The 15,634-nt window shown below is 40.3% G+C and overlaps 1 protein-coding gene across 1 annotated transcript in view; it reads right to left on the bottom strand.

The window, feature by feature from the left end:
- The window catches only part of KCNH7 (potassium voltage-gated channel subfamily H member 7), a 333,075-nt gene that overhangs the window by 67,453 nt on the left and 249,988 nt on the right, over positions 1-15,634 (bottom strand). Inside the window, exon 7 of the mRNA XM_054043274.1 lies at positions 4,277-4,702. Coding sequence (XP_053899249.1) covers positions 4,277-4,702 — 426 coding nt within the window. The remainder of the gene's footprint in view (positions 1-4,276; positions 4,703-15,634) is intronic.

Below are 15,634 nucleotides of genomic sequence, written 5' to 3'. Positions count from 1 at the left end.
ATTGTTTCATCATAACATTTGCCAAGCTGTAAAATGGACATATTACCTAGCATGTGCATTGTGAGACTTACTTAATTCAGAGCTTAGAATAGAAGTATTTGATTCATATGCCTTCATGTTAACCACAAAGTCATCCCTTTTTCTGACATTGTTACCAATTTAAAATGGCCCATTCAATTGTACATAAGAATGGCCATACTGGGTCAGACCAAAGGTCCATCCAGCCCAGTATCCTGTCTACCGACAGTGACCAATGCCAGGTGTCCCAGAGGGAGTGAATCTAACAAGTAATGATCAAGTGATCTCTCTCCTGCCATCCATCTCCACCCTCCAACAAACAGAGGCTCGGGACACCATTCCTTACCCATCCTGGCTAATAGTCATTAATGGACTTAACCTTCATGAATTTATCTAGTTCTCTTTTAAACCCTGTTATAGTCCTAGCCTTCACAACCTCCTCAGGCAAGGAGTGCCACAGGTTGACTGTGCGCTGTGTGAAGAACTTCCTTTTATTTGTTTTAAACCTGCTGCCCATTTCCTGGGTTCTCGTGCCCCCCCCCCCATTTCCTAAGACTACTTTTTTTCCTGTTGATACAGGGTTTGAACATGCCTTATACAGTAACACTGGTCAGTATTTCTATTATTTGTACAAATAGCAATAGCACTGGGGCCTATATGATAAAGAAAAAACTCTGATTATCAGCAGATCCCTCCGTCCTCATCTTTCACTGTATCGGGGACCTGAAGTGGGAAGATGGTAGGTAAATAAGGCGCTTAAAAAAAAAGTATATTTAATTTTTGATCAAGGTATCATGACCAATCATTGTAAATGTGCATGCAAATGATTTATTTGTGTGTGCGCACACACTTAGCTATGCAACTGCATGTACATTTTTCTGAAAATCTAGGCCAGATTCTAGCAACAAGATTCAAAATAAACTATCAGAGTAACAGAAGGCAAAAAGATAATGTATGTCATCCCCTAACTTCCCAAAGTTTCACGGATGTCACTCAACAGTCAAAACACACAGAGAAGAGAACAGCGCACAAACAGCTATAATAGTATTGTGTTAAAAATCTATTTAAACTGAAACGGTTTATTTTACATTAGATTCTACAGTTAGCAGAAATATTCAATTATGAGAGAGGGATAAAACGAATACATTGATTTCTTTATATTAGTTTCCTGTATTGACAAACTAAGGCACAAATAGAGGTATTCAAGTAATGCTGCATGTGGCATTTTGATTATATCCTGCCCTTTCTAGGCACAGTTGGATAGCTAGGTTTGCTAAAGCTGGGTGAGCACACATGATGCTCTCTTTAGAACTGATGTTGGCTAATAAAAAGGATGTCCAGGCACAATTGTTAGCAGGGGCTCTTATCTGAAGAACCCCTAGGTAATGAAAAAAGCTTTTTCAGGGAAAGGCACCCCCATGACAGAAAGTGTCTATGAAATGACAGGCACTTCATTGTAATGGTTTTACATTCACTCTCTCTCACTGGGCTATTAAAAAGGGATCATAGTAGAAATATTATACTCAGGAACATAGGAAACCAAACTACAATAAAAGTGAAGTTTAGACTTTCACCCAGCAGCTTTAGAAAGTAACTCTATATCTAATGCTATAAATGAGAGAGAGAGAGAGGAGTTTATTGAAAAGATATGCTGAACTGGTCATAAAGTCCATAGACTGGTTGTTCCTCAGACAAAGCTAACTAGATTCTACAGTTAGCAGAAATATTCAATTATGAGAGAGGGATAAAATGAATAAATTGATTTCTTTATATCCACTATAAGCAACAAGCCATTTTTTTGCTGAACTTTGTGCTATTTGGGAATTCAGCTGCCAGAATATTGTTTGCTGCTGTTCTGCAAATTTTACCTACCTACCTAGTGTATTTCTAAAGTGCCCATCACTATAGAAGCTACCACTCCACACCTTTTCCTGCCATACGTCTGTTGGAGGGGAGAACCATGACACTTAGGGACACATCTAAAGAGCATTGGGAGTCTTCATTAACCATGGTGAGCTTTGGATCAGGCCACTTAAGAGTGGTTCCTTCCTGGCTTCTCTCCATTCCCTGACTCTATGGACTTTTTCCTCACAATATAGGGGTCAGGTGGATAATTTCCAGAGGGGGAAAGGTGGAGGAGCAGTGATGTAGCCCCTCTTCATAGGCTCACTGCAGCTTCCACCCTAGATTTGTTCTCTTCTTCTCCATACATTGTAGGAACAAATTGGTCCAAGCTAATAGCAACACCACATGGTAGTGCTATCAGTGGTGCCCCTTTTGTATTCTTTTCCTTGCAGGTGCCAGTTAGGAGCTAGTACTTGACTCAGAAGAAATACAGGAGACTGACCATGGGTAAGTGTGACAAATGCAAAAGATAAGAAGATACTGCTATTGCTGTATCTGCCTCTGCGCCTTTTGGTCTTCTTTTGCAGAGAAAAGCTCTTTGTTGGTGAGGGGACGGTTCATGTTTTCCTCATCCCTTTAATGCACCATCTCTTTCTTTTTATTGTATTCCTTTCACAAGACTTTCTTTCCACTAATTTTGTTCCCTGCACATATCTTCAGACTCCCCATTTTCCCTTCTATAAGTATCGGAGCCCATTGAAAGCAATGGGGATCTTTCAATCGACTTCAGTGGGAAACAGAAGGATCCCTATGGACCTGATCTCTTATCCTCCCTCCCAGGTATTTATATGGTCCACATCACCATAGTATCTATCCATCAAAAAGGAGGGAAAATGGAAGGGAAGGAAGGAGGGGAAGCCCTTCTCATTACATACAACTGAAAAAGCAGAAGTAAGAGAAACTGTAGGTTACACATTTCCTTCTTTCTGAATTTTTGTAAGACTATAAATTATCACCAGTCTCTGAGGTGCAAATGGCTACTAAATGTGTCATTTGTTTGCCCCAGGCCCTTAAATACTTGTTTGCTTGAGTTTCTAAGAACTGCCCTTCTGAGCATAGCCATCTTGGTCTCAGAATTCAGTTCAGTCTGTCAAAGACAACACACTAATTGTGCTCTTTCACAAAGAATTGATTTTTGTTCCTTCTTCTTGTTGCTTTCCTTTAATAAAAAGTCATTTTAGATGGAATGTATGTTTTTGCTCTTTGTATATGTAGACATGACAGTCTCCACATTGCGACACTGATGGTACCTAGTGAAATGAGTAAATTTCATGCTAAGATTATCAATTCAGCATTAATGTTCACCTTCGTCTCCCTTCACAACACATTATTCATAAAACTTTCAGTTTCCCTTATTTCAAAATGTGCAAAATGGTATTGGGGAAAAGTGGATTCATTGTGTCCTTTGTGAAACCCACAGATCATCATATTTTGCTGGGTTTGCTGCTGCTATTTTTTTTTTAAACTGCTCTAATTCTACCTACCCTCAAAAAAGAATTTTCTACTTGTCAGTTCAGCTTTCATCACAAAGTACATTATAACTTTAGCCTTTCTTAAATTAAATAAAAACTGTTTGGAAGGAGGCAGAACTGGGTCAGGTATCCACAAAATGTGTGTGCGTTACATATATTGGGACAGTTTTCAAATGCATATATTTGAAAACTGGTGCAAGTCGAGTTTACACTTGCTCTACCTAAACTGTATATAACACATTTAAGTTTTGCATCTGAGCATAGATATTAAACCTAAATACCATAGTACTAAATCTCTTGTGCCAAAGCCCCAGTTGGTATAAATCAGACCAGCTCAAGAGAAGTTAATAGAGCTACGTTAGTTTATACCAGTTGAGGATCTGGCCCAGGTTATTTTAGCAAGGATTTGAACTTCTAAAATGATTTAAAAAACAAACCTAGTAATAGTTTTGGTTTAACCTTGCCATATTGACAGCTCTGATGAGTGATTCCCTCAACCTATCCACAGAACAGTTTCACTCACACACATGGTTAACGACAGGAAGAGAGAAATGTCTTTAGAACACCAAGATTATTCTGCAACACTGTGTGTATGGTATGTTTATGTTGTTATTTGTAAAGAAGATTGTGTCAAAGAATGAAAAAATTGATTTGGGTCATCCAATCTGTTTTTCTGTCAGAGAAGGCTCATCCGCTACCATTTTACTGGTGTTTTGTACAGTTAAATTTAAGTCCCAAGTGCTGGGGCTTTCATCACTTTCCTTGGGAGATTACTGAATAGCCTAATTGAGCTCACTGTCAGGGAAATGTTATGTGTGGATATAGCAGATTATCAAAGTCAATACTTGGGAAGAAAAGGCTACTTTTTTATTTTAGCTTACCTCATCAGAGCCAGATCCAAAAATCAGCAGGTCAAAAGGTATTGCAGCAACCATGTCAATTAGGAACCAGCCTTTGAAGTAGTGAATTGCTATTTTTGCTGGGTCACTTACCACTTCTTCATTCTGGTTTACATATGTTGTTCTGAAGTTTATTAGAATGTCAATGATAAACATAATATCCACAATTAAGTCTACCACATTCAGTGGGCTGCAAGAATATCCACACACTCGTCTCTTCTGTTCTTCGCTATCGTTCAGAAGGAAGGCCGCAGAGTAAGGGGTGAATATGGCAGTATATATCACCAGCAACAAGATGAGCCAGTCCCAGACTGCTTTGAAAGGACTGTAGTGCAATATAGTAAACTTGTTGATGCGAGGTGTCTGGAGTTTATATTCTGGCAGAACATCTGCTCCTAAAGATAGAACCTAGAACAAGAAATATACCATGTAAAGAAACAACAAATCAGAGTAAAACAATCTGTACATATTTTAAAAAAATATAGCAAATATAGTGAAACAGTTAAACTGTATTGTGTTATTTAGACCTGGAGGATAGGCCCTGATTACAGAGTCCTTATGCAGTCAAAATTTCCATCTAATCCCACTCTACTGTCAAGTAATATTTATTACATTTTTGGAAATTAGATCATAAGAACATAAGCCACTGCTTCCCGCAGCTCCCATTGGCAAATTGCGAACCGCAGCCACTGGAGCTGTGAGCAGCCATACCTGCAGACGCTCAGGTAAACAAAGCGTCTCGCGGCTTGCCAGGGGCTTACCCTGAACAAGCCACGAACCAAGTTTGGGAACCCCTGATCTGACCCAGTGTCCTGTCTTCCAACAGTGGCCAATGCCAGGTGCTTCAGAGGGAATGAACAGAACAGGCAATCATCAAGTGATCTATCCCATATTGCCCATTCCCAGCTTCTGGCAAATAGAGGATAGAGACACTTCAGAGCATGATTTTGCATCCATGCCCCTCCTGGCTAATAACCAATGATGGACCTATCCTCCATGAACTTATCTAGTTCTTTTTTGATCCCCGTTATAGTCTTGGCCTTCACAACATCCTCTGGCAAAGAGTTCCACAGGCTGACTGTGCATTGTGTGAAGAAATACTTTCTTTTGTTTTAATCCTGCTGCCTCTTAATTTCGTTTGGTGATCCCTAGTTCTTGTATTATGAGGAGTAAATAACACTTCTTTATTTACTTTCTCTACACTATCACATCCCTGCTTAGTCATCTCTTTTCCAACCTAAAAAGTCCCAGTCTTATCAATCTCTCCTCATATGGAAGCTGTTCCGTACCCTAATAATTTTTGTTCCCTTTTCTGTACTTTTTCCAATTCCAATACATCTTTTTTGAGATGGGACGACCACATCTGCACACGGTATTCAAGATGTGGGTGTACCATGGATTTATATAGAGGCAACATGATATTTTCTGTCCTATTATCTATCCCTTTCTTAACTATTCCCAATATTCTGTTTTTTTGACTGATGCTGCATATTGAATGGATGTTTTCAGAGAACTCTGACTACAAGATCTCTTTCTTGAGTGGTAACAGCTAATTTAGACCCCATCATTTATATATATATTTGGGATTATGTTTTCCAACGTGCGTTACTTTGCATTTATCAACACTAAATTTCATCTGCCATTTTGTTGCCCAGTCACCCAGTTTTGTGAAATCCCTTTGTAACTCTTCATAATCTGCTTTGGACTTATCTATCTGGAATAGTTTTGTATCATCTGCAAATTTTGCCACTTCCCTTTTTTCAGATCATTTATGCATACGTTGAACAGTACAGGTCCCAGTACAGATCTTTGGGAGATAACCTCTTTGCCTCTCTCCATTGTGAGACCTGACCATATATTTCTACCCTTTATTTCCTATCTTTTAAGCAGTCACTGATCCAGTAAAAGACCTTCCTTCTTATCCCATGACAGCTTACTTCACTTAAGAGTCATTGGCGAGGGACCTTGTCAAAGGCTTTCTGAAAATCTAAGTACACTATATCCACTGGATCACCCTTGTACACATTCTTATTGATCCCCTCAAAGAATTCTAGTAGATTTGTGAGGCATGATTTCCCTTTACAAAAGCCATCTAATAATTCTGTTCTTTTCTATAGTTTCAACCAATTTGCCTAGTACTGAATCTTTTAAATAGGTACATATTACAAAAATATGTATTAAAAATGAAAAAGCTACCTAGAATGAAATCTTAGGGGAAAAAGTAATACTTGTGTGATAATCATTGTGTGCTTTCATTTCTTTTTGATTAGCTATTCAAGATTTGAAATTTTAGCTGGTACAAGATCAAAGCGAGACACCCTTTCCCACTATAATCTTTTTAAAATCCTTATTAGCTCGTCTATTTTTGTTTAATTTTCCAGCAGCAAGTGTTTTATAACACTCAGATCCTCTCTTTAGCCACCTAAGCAGCACTAGCTGTTCAATAAAGATCTACTGTGAAAATGTTGTGAGAACACTAGGGTTAATAACCACTCTTCTCTTTTGAAAAGTGAAGTAGGGAACGATTAAGTCATCCACAAAATTATATGGTACCTTTAAGCAGCCACTAAACACCATGCTGAGGTGATGGTGGAGGACGTTCATGTATTATTTATTTTTTAGCTGGGAATTGCACTTAACTAATGGGACTAGTTGTATTTTTATGCACTAGAGACATTAGTCAATAGTAAACTGAATCAGACATTGTACAGCATATGAGGCAGTCTTCACCCTTTCAGACCCCCAGCATGTGACGTGACAAGAATAAATCAGCTGTTTTCCTAGTATTAGAGAACAATGTGTATGTGTGTGTGTGTGTGTGTGTGTGTGTGTGCGCGTGCAGGGCGGGGGCGGGAAGGTGAGGGGAGGAGAAACTGCTATGCACTTTATAAATAACACAGCCCTCCTGCTAGAGTTTTGAGATAATGAAAGAAATGGATTAGACATTGAGAACAATAAAGCCTTCTTCACAATTTTCTGTCAGTTATATGAAAATTCCAACCAATGTGTTGTATTGCTGGAGAAACAATCAAGCTCTATTCTTTTCTTTCCTACGCTAGTGTAAATCAGGAATAACTCTCCACTGAAGTCAGGGTCTGATTTTCTTTTCACTTACACTGGTTTATTTCTATTGACTTCAGTGGAACTGAAGAGTATGAGAGCAGAATCAGGCACAGTAAAGTAACTGTAGTGTACAAGTGACGTGAGATCAGAAACAGATCCAGTGTTTTCAAGTACAATTTCTTAGACACAGGGTGACTGGATGATTTGTGTGCTTAATAGATAATGTAATATAAAACTTTACACTGCTATCTGAACAACAAAATTGATTATTGCCTGAAATTGGTTATCTGATTTTTATTTGATGGCCATGTGGGTATCTTGTCTTCTCAAGCCAGTCAAAATGGACAGGTGTTCACCCACTACCAGCACCTGTATTGATAGTATCAGTAGACTGTGACTAAGAATTAAGACTAATTTATCTTCTTTCTTCTACATACCATCCCTCTAAAGTGGAGGCACTGCTTTGTCCAGTCTGTATTTATTCTTTGGCTAAATGGATGGACAGCTCCAACTACTGAAGCCCTCTCAAGAATGAGTTGCTTGTGGATTGCTTAAGGTATAAATACCTTTTCCTCCCCCAAGTGCACATGATGGGTCAGAGCCCCCAATTGGACCAGCCACTTTCTGTTGCCCCTTGGCTCTGCTCAGGTATGTGCATCCCTCCTTATAACCCAAATGCAGTAAGGACCTTTAAAGGAGCCCCATCCTCTTTTCCCTGCTGCCCAAACAAAGATTCACTGCATTCAGTGGCTGTAAGCACATTTTCTTTACAGTAAAATACTAACAATGAACTCCACTACATAGCAAAAGATCCTTAATAAATGTCTGGTGACCAAATTTTTTTTGACTCTGAGACAATTGATCAGGATGTAAAGAAATACAAATTGATTAGTTGGATATGAAAATGTTTTGAAAATGCTGCTTTACACCATGAGTGCCAATCCTGCACCAACTGAGATCAAGGGATATTTTTGCCCAGAACAAGTCTAAAGTGTCTATAGAGTTTCAAAGGTCTCTGCGAAGACTCTGCACACGATAATTGGCACTTTCCTAGCTACTTATTCATAGAATCCAAGGTGAGAAAGGACTATTGTAATCATCTAGTCTGATCTCTTGTACAATATAGGCCACAGAACCGCCCACAAAATAGGAGGACACAAGTCTAATTAATGAAAGCCACAACTTAAATTGAAATGAGATGGCCTTTAAAAATGATTTTATATTTGTCATTATGAAACTTTGAAGAAAATATCATTTCACTTTGTGGGTTGCTGGGGATAACAAGGAAGAAATGACAGACAGAAAAGGTAATAAAATCTACTCACAATTTCAGCTGACAATTAACCAGCACTATTACCTGCAAAGTATCTTTTTGATTTGGAAAGATACCTTTTGCTAGACTTTGAGCATCCACCGTAGAAGTATTTTCCCCAGAGTGGAAAGGCCTCCAGCCCCTTGCTTGACTGGGTGACCTCAGTCTTTAAGGGTGGGGGGTGTTAGAGGGATCTAGACCCTCCCTTTCCACAATGTCCCAGCCAAGGGCTCTGTGACTGTAAGCCCCTGAACAGGAGCAGCCCTCCTGGCAGGGAGTCTAAACCCACTGCCCTAGGCTACTTCTCACCAGTGTCTGGACTAGAGGGGAAATGCCCAAATTGAATAATTTAGTTGGACAGTGTGCTGCCTTTCGTAGGGGCATCTGGTCACGGGTCCAGGCTCCTTCAGGCAGGGCACCCCCAAGCTGGTGAGGCCAAACTCTACAATGTTCTTGGGCTTCACCCACTCAGTTACCTCCAAGGCTGGAGGCTCCTAGGTCTCCTCCACAGTCTCCCATGGCTGGGGAGACAGTGCTTCCTCCCAGGTGGCAAGCAGGTTAGTGATCCTTCCCCTCAGTTAGGAAAGCAGCTACTTCCTGCCCTTTCACCAGTCAGCCACAAATTGAGCCAGGCTCCCTCCTTTTCTCCTCCCTCCAAGCCTGGCCTTGGCTGCAGGCATAACAAGGCGGGGCTAGCTGGGCCCAAAGTCTCTCTTTTACCCCTGCTGAGCTTGCTGGCAGTTTCTCTGCTTCATCACGGCCTAGTTCTGAATTTTGTTCATGTCAGCTTATGCCATTTATTGCTGATGAAAACCAAATCCTCAACTGGGGTAAACTGCGTAGTTTCATTGACTCAAATGGAGCTATGGAAATTTACATCAGCTGAGAATCTTGTCTCAAGTATTTAGACTTGGTAGGATTAATGATAGATGGTCTACCTACCTCTTTCTGAGGTATCTCCCCCTTATATGTTCAGTCTGGGGTAATAGCAACTGTCAAGATGGAATATATTACAGCAGTGCAGCAAATCTGCAGTTGACATTCCCCAATGAGTGAGCAGTCAGGATCCAATAACATCTCAAGTCATGTAAGTGAGTTTATCCCAGAGGTTAAAGCCCTTCTCTGCCGCCTTTCTGTCTTTTTGTAGTTCTGTTTTTAGTCTCTTTGAGATTAACACAGTAGTTCCTCTGCTAGTGAAAAAAAATGAATATATTTGAAGGCAATGGAGGACTGGGAGTGACAGCAAGGCCATTGTTAAGCAGTACCAAAGAGGACAGCTACCTAGGGTACCATAACAGAGCGGGTTTCCAAAATAAAATGAAAAAATGGTCCTGTCAGCTTTTACTGGTTAAAACATGATTTAATTACTGGAGGAGGAAGTCCCAGTACTGGGCTCCCCAAACATGATCTTTCACTTTTTGGTTTCAGAGTAGCAGCCGTGTTAGTCTGTATCCGCAAAAAGAACAGGAGTACTTGTGGCACCTTAGAGACTAATGAAGAGCCTTTCTGTGACTTGGCAGTTCTAGTGTTGGGCTTCCCAAGGAGATCCTGCTCCTGGGTGGGGTCTCCTGGTGAAGAGTCAAGGAGACATACTAGGATGTTGTGTAGCGTGCCAGTTGGCTTTATACTGATACTGTGTAGTTGATTTATGCCAGGCAGGTTATGTTCATAGATGCCATACTGCTGTGTGAAAGTTGTTCCAGGGAAATACTAAGATTCAGGAAATCTTGTCAAAAACACTGACCAGTTGGATTCTTTTCTATATTTGGTTTCTTTCCCATTTTCATAAAGAAAGGATAACAAGGGCTCAGGTGATTGGTGAGGTGCAGTGGGGCTCAGGCCACCTGGTGTCACCACTTACCTGGTGTGCCGGTTTCAGTTTAGGGAAATATGCTCACCCTAGAATGTGAACATTGACCCATCTCCCTCGAGGTGACCAGAAGAGAAGGGCTACTATATAAGTCCATGCTGGTGCAGGAAAAGCCCTCTTTTGCCTGGATCAGGTGGGGCAGCACACACCCAAGGAAGTGGTAAAATACTGGATTTTGTCAGCATTGCATTAGTCACTCCTTTCTCAGCAGCGGGGCGCGGGAGGGAAGAGACTGAGAAGGAGTTTTTCCCTCACCGCCAGATTGGCCAAGGTGAAGTGGATTTTTTTCACCTTCCCCATAGCAGCTGGGGGGATTTAGTTGGGGGAGAACATGGAACAAGAGTTAGGCAATGATGTTGCAACTCATTATATAAATGTGGGGCGGATGTCCAGTGCAGATACTCTGTAGCAAAGGGATGTGGTGATCAGATAAAATGGATTGGTAAAGGATTTAAAGGAGGTATTCTTTAAAGGAGCAGAAATGAGCGGTGGGGGGAGGGTTTAGGGCTCCTATGACTGGTACTGCAGGGAACCAAACCCCCTCTCCTTTATAGCCCACCCAAACCTTATTTGAGGGGGGGGAATGGTGAGGTCCCAGCAGAGGGTTGGCTGGGGACCAGGATGGGTAAGGAGGAGGACTGACAAAGGCCCCCGCAGGTGTACACTGAAATGATTATGGAATTACCTGCACTGTACACTTTTATCTAGTGGGTACTTCCAGGCATTTAAGAATTTTTGCCCTGGGCCACGGTGAGTCTAACCCTGGCCCTGCCACACAGGGCTGAAGCCAAAAGCTTGAGCAACTTAGCTTTGCAGGGCCCCTGTGGTGTGAGGCCCTGGACAGTTGCCTTGCTTGCCACCCCTTAATGCTGGCCCTGCCAGGCAACCCCATTAAAATGAACTGGCGACCCACAGTTTGAGAACCGCTGCATTAGGTGCATGGTCTCTGAGTACCGTAGGTCTCTCTCCTCACATGAGATAACCTCTCTCAGTTCTCCTGTGTTTTATCTCCATTACAGCTATCAAGCTATGTCCAACAAGGACAATTTCTTCCCTTTTTGTCTCTATTCATAATATCACCATGAAGCCAGTACCACCTGAGCATCCTTAGGAGATGACTGAATTCAGAAATCACTATCTGAAAATATACTGTATTACACACATGCCACTGAACAAATGACAATTAAGCCAACATTTGCCCCCTGATGACAAGCATTACCAATGTCCTCAGGAACTTCTGATTTCGTTTGTGATTATTATGGGCTTTCAATGACCATATTTCAATTGCCTTGATATCTTCTTTCTTGACATGGATGACTAATAAGGCTACCCCAATTCTGAAATGATAAATAGCTGAATTCCTTTTTGATTTTAATGCTCCAGAAAATGTATTACACTGCCTTTAAATGTCAGCACAAACCCAATTTATTTGTTTTTCAAAGGCTGGCCATTAAAGCACAGCTTCCCAGTCAGAAAATACCACTACTGAGGATTTATCTATACCCGTCTGATTTACCCCTTTTTATCTGTTCCACTACATTAGAACTGTACAGCAGAATGTTGCGTATTTATATCTAGTGCTCACATTTATGTTCTGCTATCGGAGTGTGTAAAATGCATCTGAGGTATCGTAAGCCAATATTGAAAGAGTATTACTTTTTAATGTTAAGCTTTCTAATTTAATGATTGCAATAACAAATCTGTTGCCACAATAAAGTGTGACCTCTTTGCATATCTGCCTGTATGCTTCCCATTTGGGACTTCAGATACAGGAGGTTAGGTATAAACATTTCTCATTAAAGCATTAAACAATGAGCTCAATATTTCTTTGTGTGCAGGACCAGAAATAGCACATTGTTCTTCTTTGAATATACCTGCATATTCACCAGATGACGAATGGCATGCTATGGATGGGTGAACCTAAAAGACACAATGCTTATATGAACATGTTTGAATCTCTTTTATTCTAGAGGTCAGACTGCTACAGTGTCTCATGAAATAAAGATTTAGTGACTATCCAGCACTCAAATTTTCAGTTACGCTGGGAATACCACAAGAACAGGCTTTTTGGTTATTTTTCAGTAATTTATTTTCTGGCCTTAGCTGAAATTTGGGAGGTAATGAGTTATGTGCTAATGCAAAGAACCAAATATAAATCACACTTTTATGAACCTAAAAAAAAAAGTTAAGTATGTACTAACTGTTGGGTCGATTCTTATTTTATCTGATCTTGGGTTAACAGTTATGCATATAATAAACATGCAAACCATTTCATTGATGTTCCATGTTAGCTTTAGTTTGTGTTGCTGGATTTTTAAGCAACATTACAATCCTTGTATTAGACCTGTTTTGGGTTAGAAAGTTCAGAACATGAATTGTCACCTTTTTGATTTATTACAACCCCATCAGTATGATTAATTGCTTAGTGAGTAAGACATAGGGCTGCAGTCTATTACTACTAAGGCTGGGTCTACACTACCCGCCGGAATTGGCGGGTAGAAAGCGACCTCTCAGGGATCGATTTACTGCTTCCCGTCGGGACGCGACAATCGATCCCCGAATCGACGCTCTTACTCCACCAGCGGAGGTGGGAGTAAGCGCCGTCGACGGGAAGCCGCAGAGGTCGATTTTGCCGCCGTCCCTACAGTGGGGTAAGTCGGCTGCGATACGTCGAATTCAGCTACGCTATTCGCGTAGCTGAATTTGCGTATCTTAAATCGACCCCCCCTGTAGTGTAGATGTAGCCTCAGACTGGCTGCCTGATAATAATCACTCCTGTTTATCTTAACTGAAAAGCATCTGATTATTGGCTAGCTAATGCTCTCCAACTCCTAGTTAGAGTTAAACATTTCTAAATGACATATATTTAAGATTTAAATTAATTGGACAGGACCATAGGCAGTAGTCAGAACACTGTGCAGTGACAGAGCTGGGTAGATCTTTAACAAAAATTGATACGGTACAGAGAAAAAAAAAGGCCAATTGATAGAGAAATTGCACCATATAAGTTACAACAAAAGCTATGCTAAATTGCTATTTGCAAACCCAGAAAGAATAGACATGGAAGCTGATTTTAACTTGTCATACATTCTGACTCCATTGCCTTCACTCCAGATTTACCCAGTGGAAGTGAAAGTAGCATTTGATCGAAGATGTATTACTGCTTCAAATACAAATTTTTTGTAATCATTTGTCTGAGCTTTCTGTGGTGATTCACAAGTACTAGGTGGATATTTTATTACCTCCACACCTGCCAATTCTACTCGGCAACTCTTTGTTCTGCACTATTCTGTACCCTCATGCTTAAACATACTGTGACTTCAGAACAATGCTACAGCTTTATGGGTTGAGAGGTAGATTGGTAAAAGGGGATGTGTGTGGGTAGACGTGAGCAGCAGGTGAGCTTTTACCTGTATGTGTCTATCTCAGGGTAATCTAAGTTCTTATTTCTGTGTTTTGGTACAATAGAAAATCTATTTATATTTCTTCATCCTCCACACTCCAAGCTTTTTTTTAAAATAACACTTTTATTAAAGTGCATTTAATGTCTGGAATTTGGATTCCTAAATAATAATCTGTTACATCATCCCCCCAAAAATATATGATGAAGCAGAGAGCAAATTTAAAATCTGAGCCCAAGCTTGAAACCCACACCTACCACGCATGTGTATGCAAGATGACTCATCTGCTGCATGCATACCGTTACTGCAGATGGGTTAGTGCCTTGAAATTACAGCAGCTGTACTAAACAATTATTGAGCTCTCTGACTGAGAAAATTTCCCATGGGTGACAAAGAACCAGCTGGATATTGCTGGTGTTTGCATAGTAGATGTGTTGGTATCTATGAACATTGAAATCCCCAGAAATGGAATCACTAGATCAGAGAATTCATCCAAAAATATTCTGCAGTGGAAAACAGACACAAGCAGGCCGTATCATCCAAGTATTTTGATCCTCCATTTGAACAGAGTTACAAAGCTGTTCTGGGCATTATTTTTAAAATGGAACATTTAGATCTTAAGCCTTAGGAGTCTTTTCCTGCCAGCCAGTCTGCAGTTACTTTCATGTTAGTGTGTAATGCATCAACAGAGCAACCCCTATAAGCAGATTTGTTGAATGTACTTTAATGAAATTTCAATCTTACCATAGTAATTAGTGGATTATCAGTGAAGGTGATGTTAACTACTGTTCTATTTTTAGCAAGTGCTAATGACAGAAAAAGCATTAAGAGAGACGTATCACTCAATTCTTTATAAATTAACCTAAAGGAGCCTTTCAAGCAAATGCTTTAAAAACTTTAGGCTACAAATTGGGAAAGAATTAGCACGTTATTGATTGTTCTATCGATCACAAAACCTCTAAGCTGTTAACAAGCATTTATAAATCAGCCAGCTAGCCATTAAGTACCACATCTGCAACAATGGCTTCAATTATTATCATTTTTAGTCACTCAAACTGTAGTTACAATCATTAGTTGATGACCTGTCAGTGGAAAGAAGTACTCCCGCACTTGTTGGTGGTATTTCCAGGCTAGCTATTTTAAAGTATTCGGCCATTTATGAAAATCCTATATTTAGTAAGATCTATTTAAAACTGGTTTGCTGGATGAAAAAGATTCAGATGTGATTAAAACTGAGTATAAAAATGAAATGCAAAAGGAAATATGCAATATATATGGTAAAGATAGTTAAATCGTTATGGTAATGCTTTGGGCCTATGCATGCAGAATACACATTGACAACACTGAAAAAGTTTCGTGCATCCAATGAAGGGTGAAAAGACGTTTAGGAATCCCCCCTACAATGCATTTATTTGGTCTTCAGTTTTATGCTAAATAAAAAAATATGGCCTACATTTTCTAGTGTGATCTGTACACTTTGTACTGCTCACACAGCTCACAGTGGAGATTTCCATTAGGAAACAGACAATGGAGAATTATAGAGGGGGAACTTGCCACTAGCATAAAGTTAATGACTGGCAGTTCCTGTGGCGTGAGGGAACCTGTGGGGTAAGGGAACACTACAGGAATGTGGTAGAACTCTGTTGTGCTGATTCTCCGCTGGCATAAGCTACTCTAATGCTGCACCTGGGCTG

Source organism: Malaclemys terrapin, chromosome 11, assembly GCF_027887155.1.
Source record: "Malaclemys terrapin pileata isolate rMalTer1 chromosome 11, rMalTer1.hap1, whole genome shotgun sequence".
Taxonomy (NCBI): Eukaryota; Metazoa; Chordata; order Testudines; family Emydidae; genus Malaclemys; species Malaclemys terrapin.
Note: the sequence above shows the minus strand (reverse complement) of the source record. Positions and strands in the feature narration are given on the sequence as shown.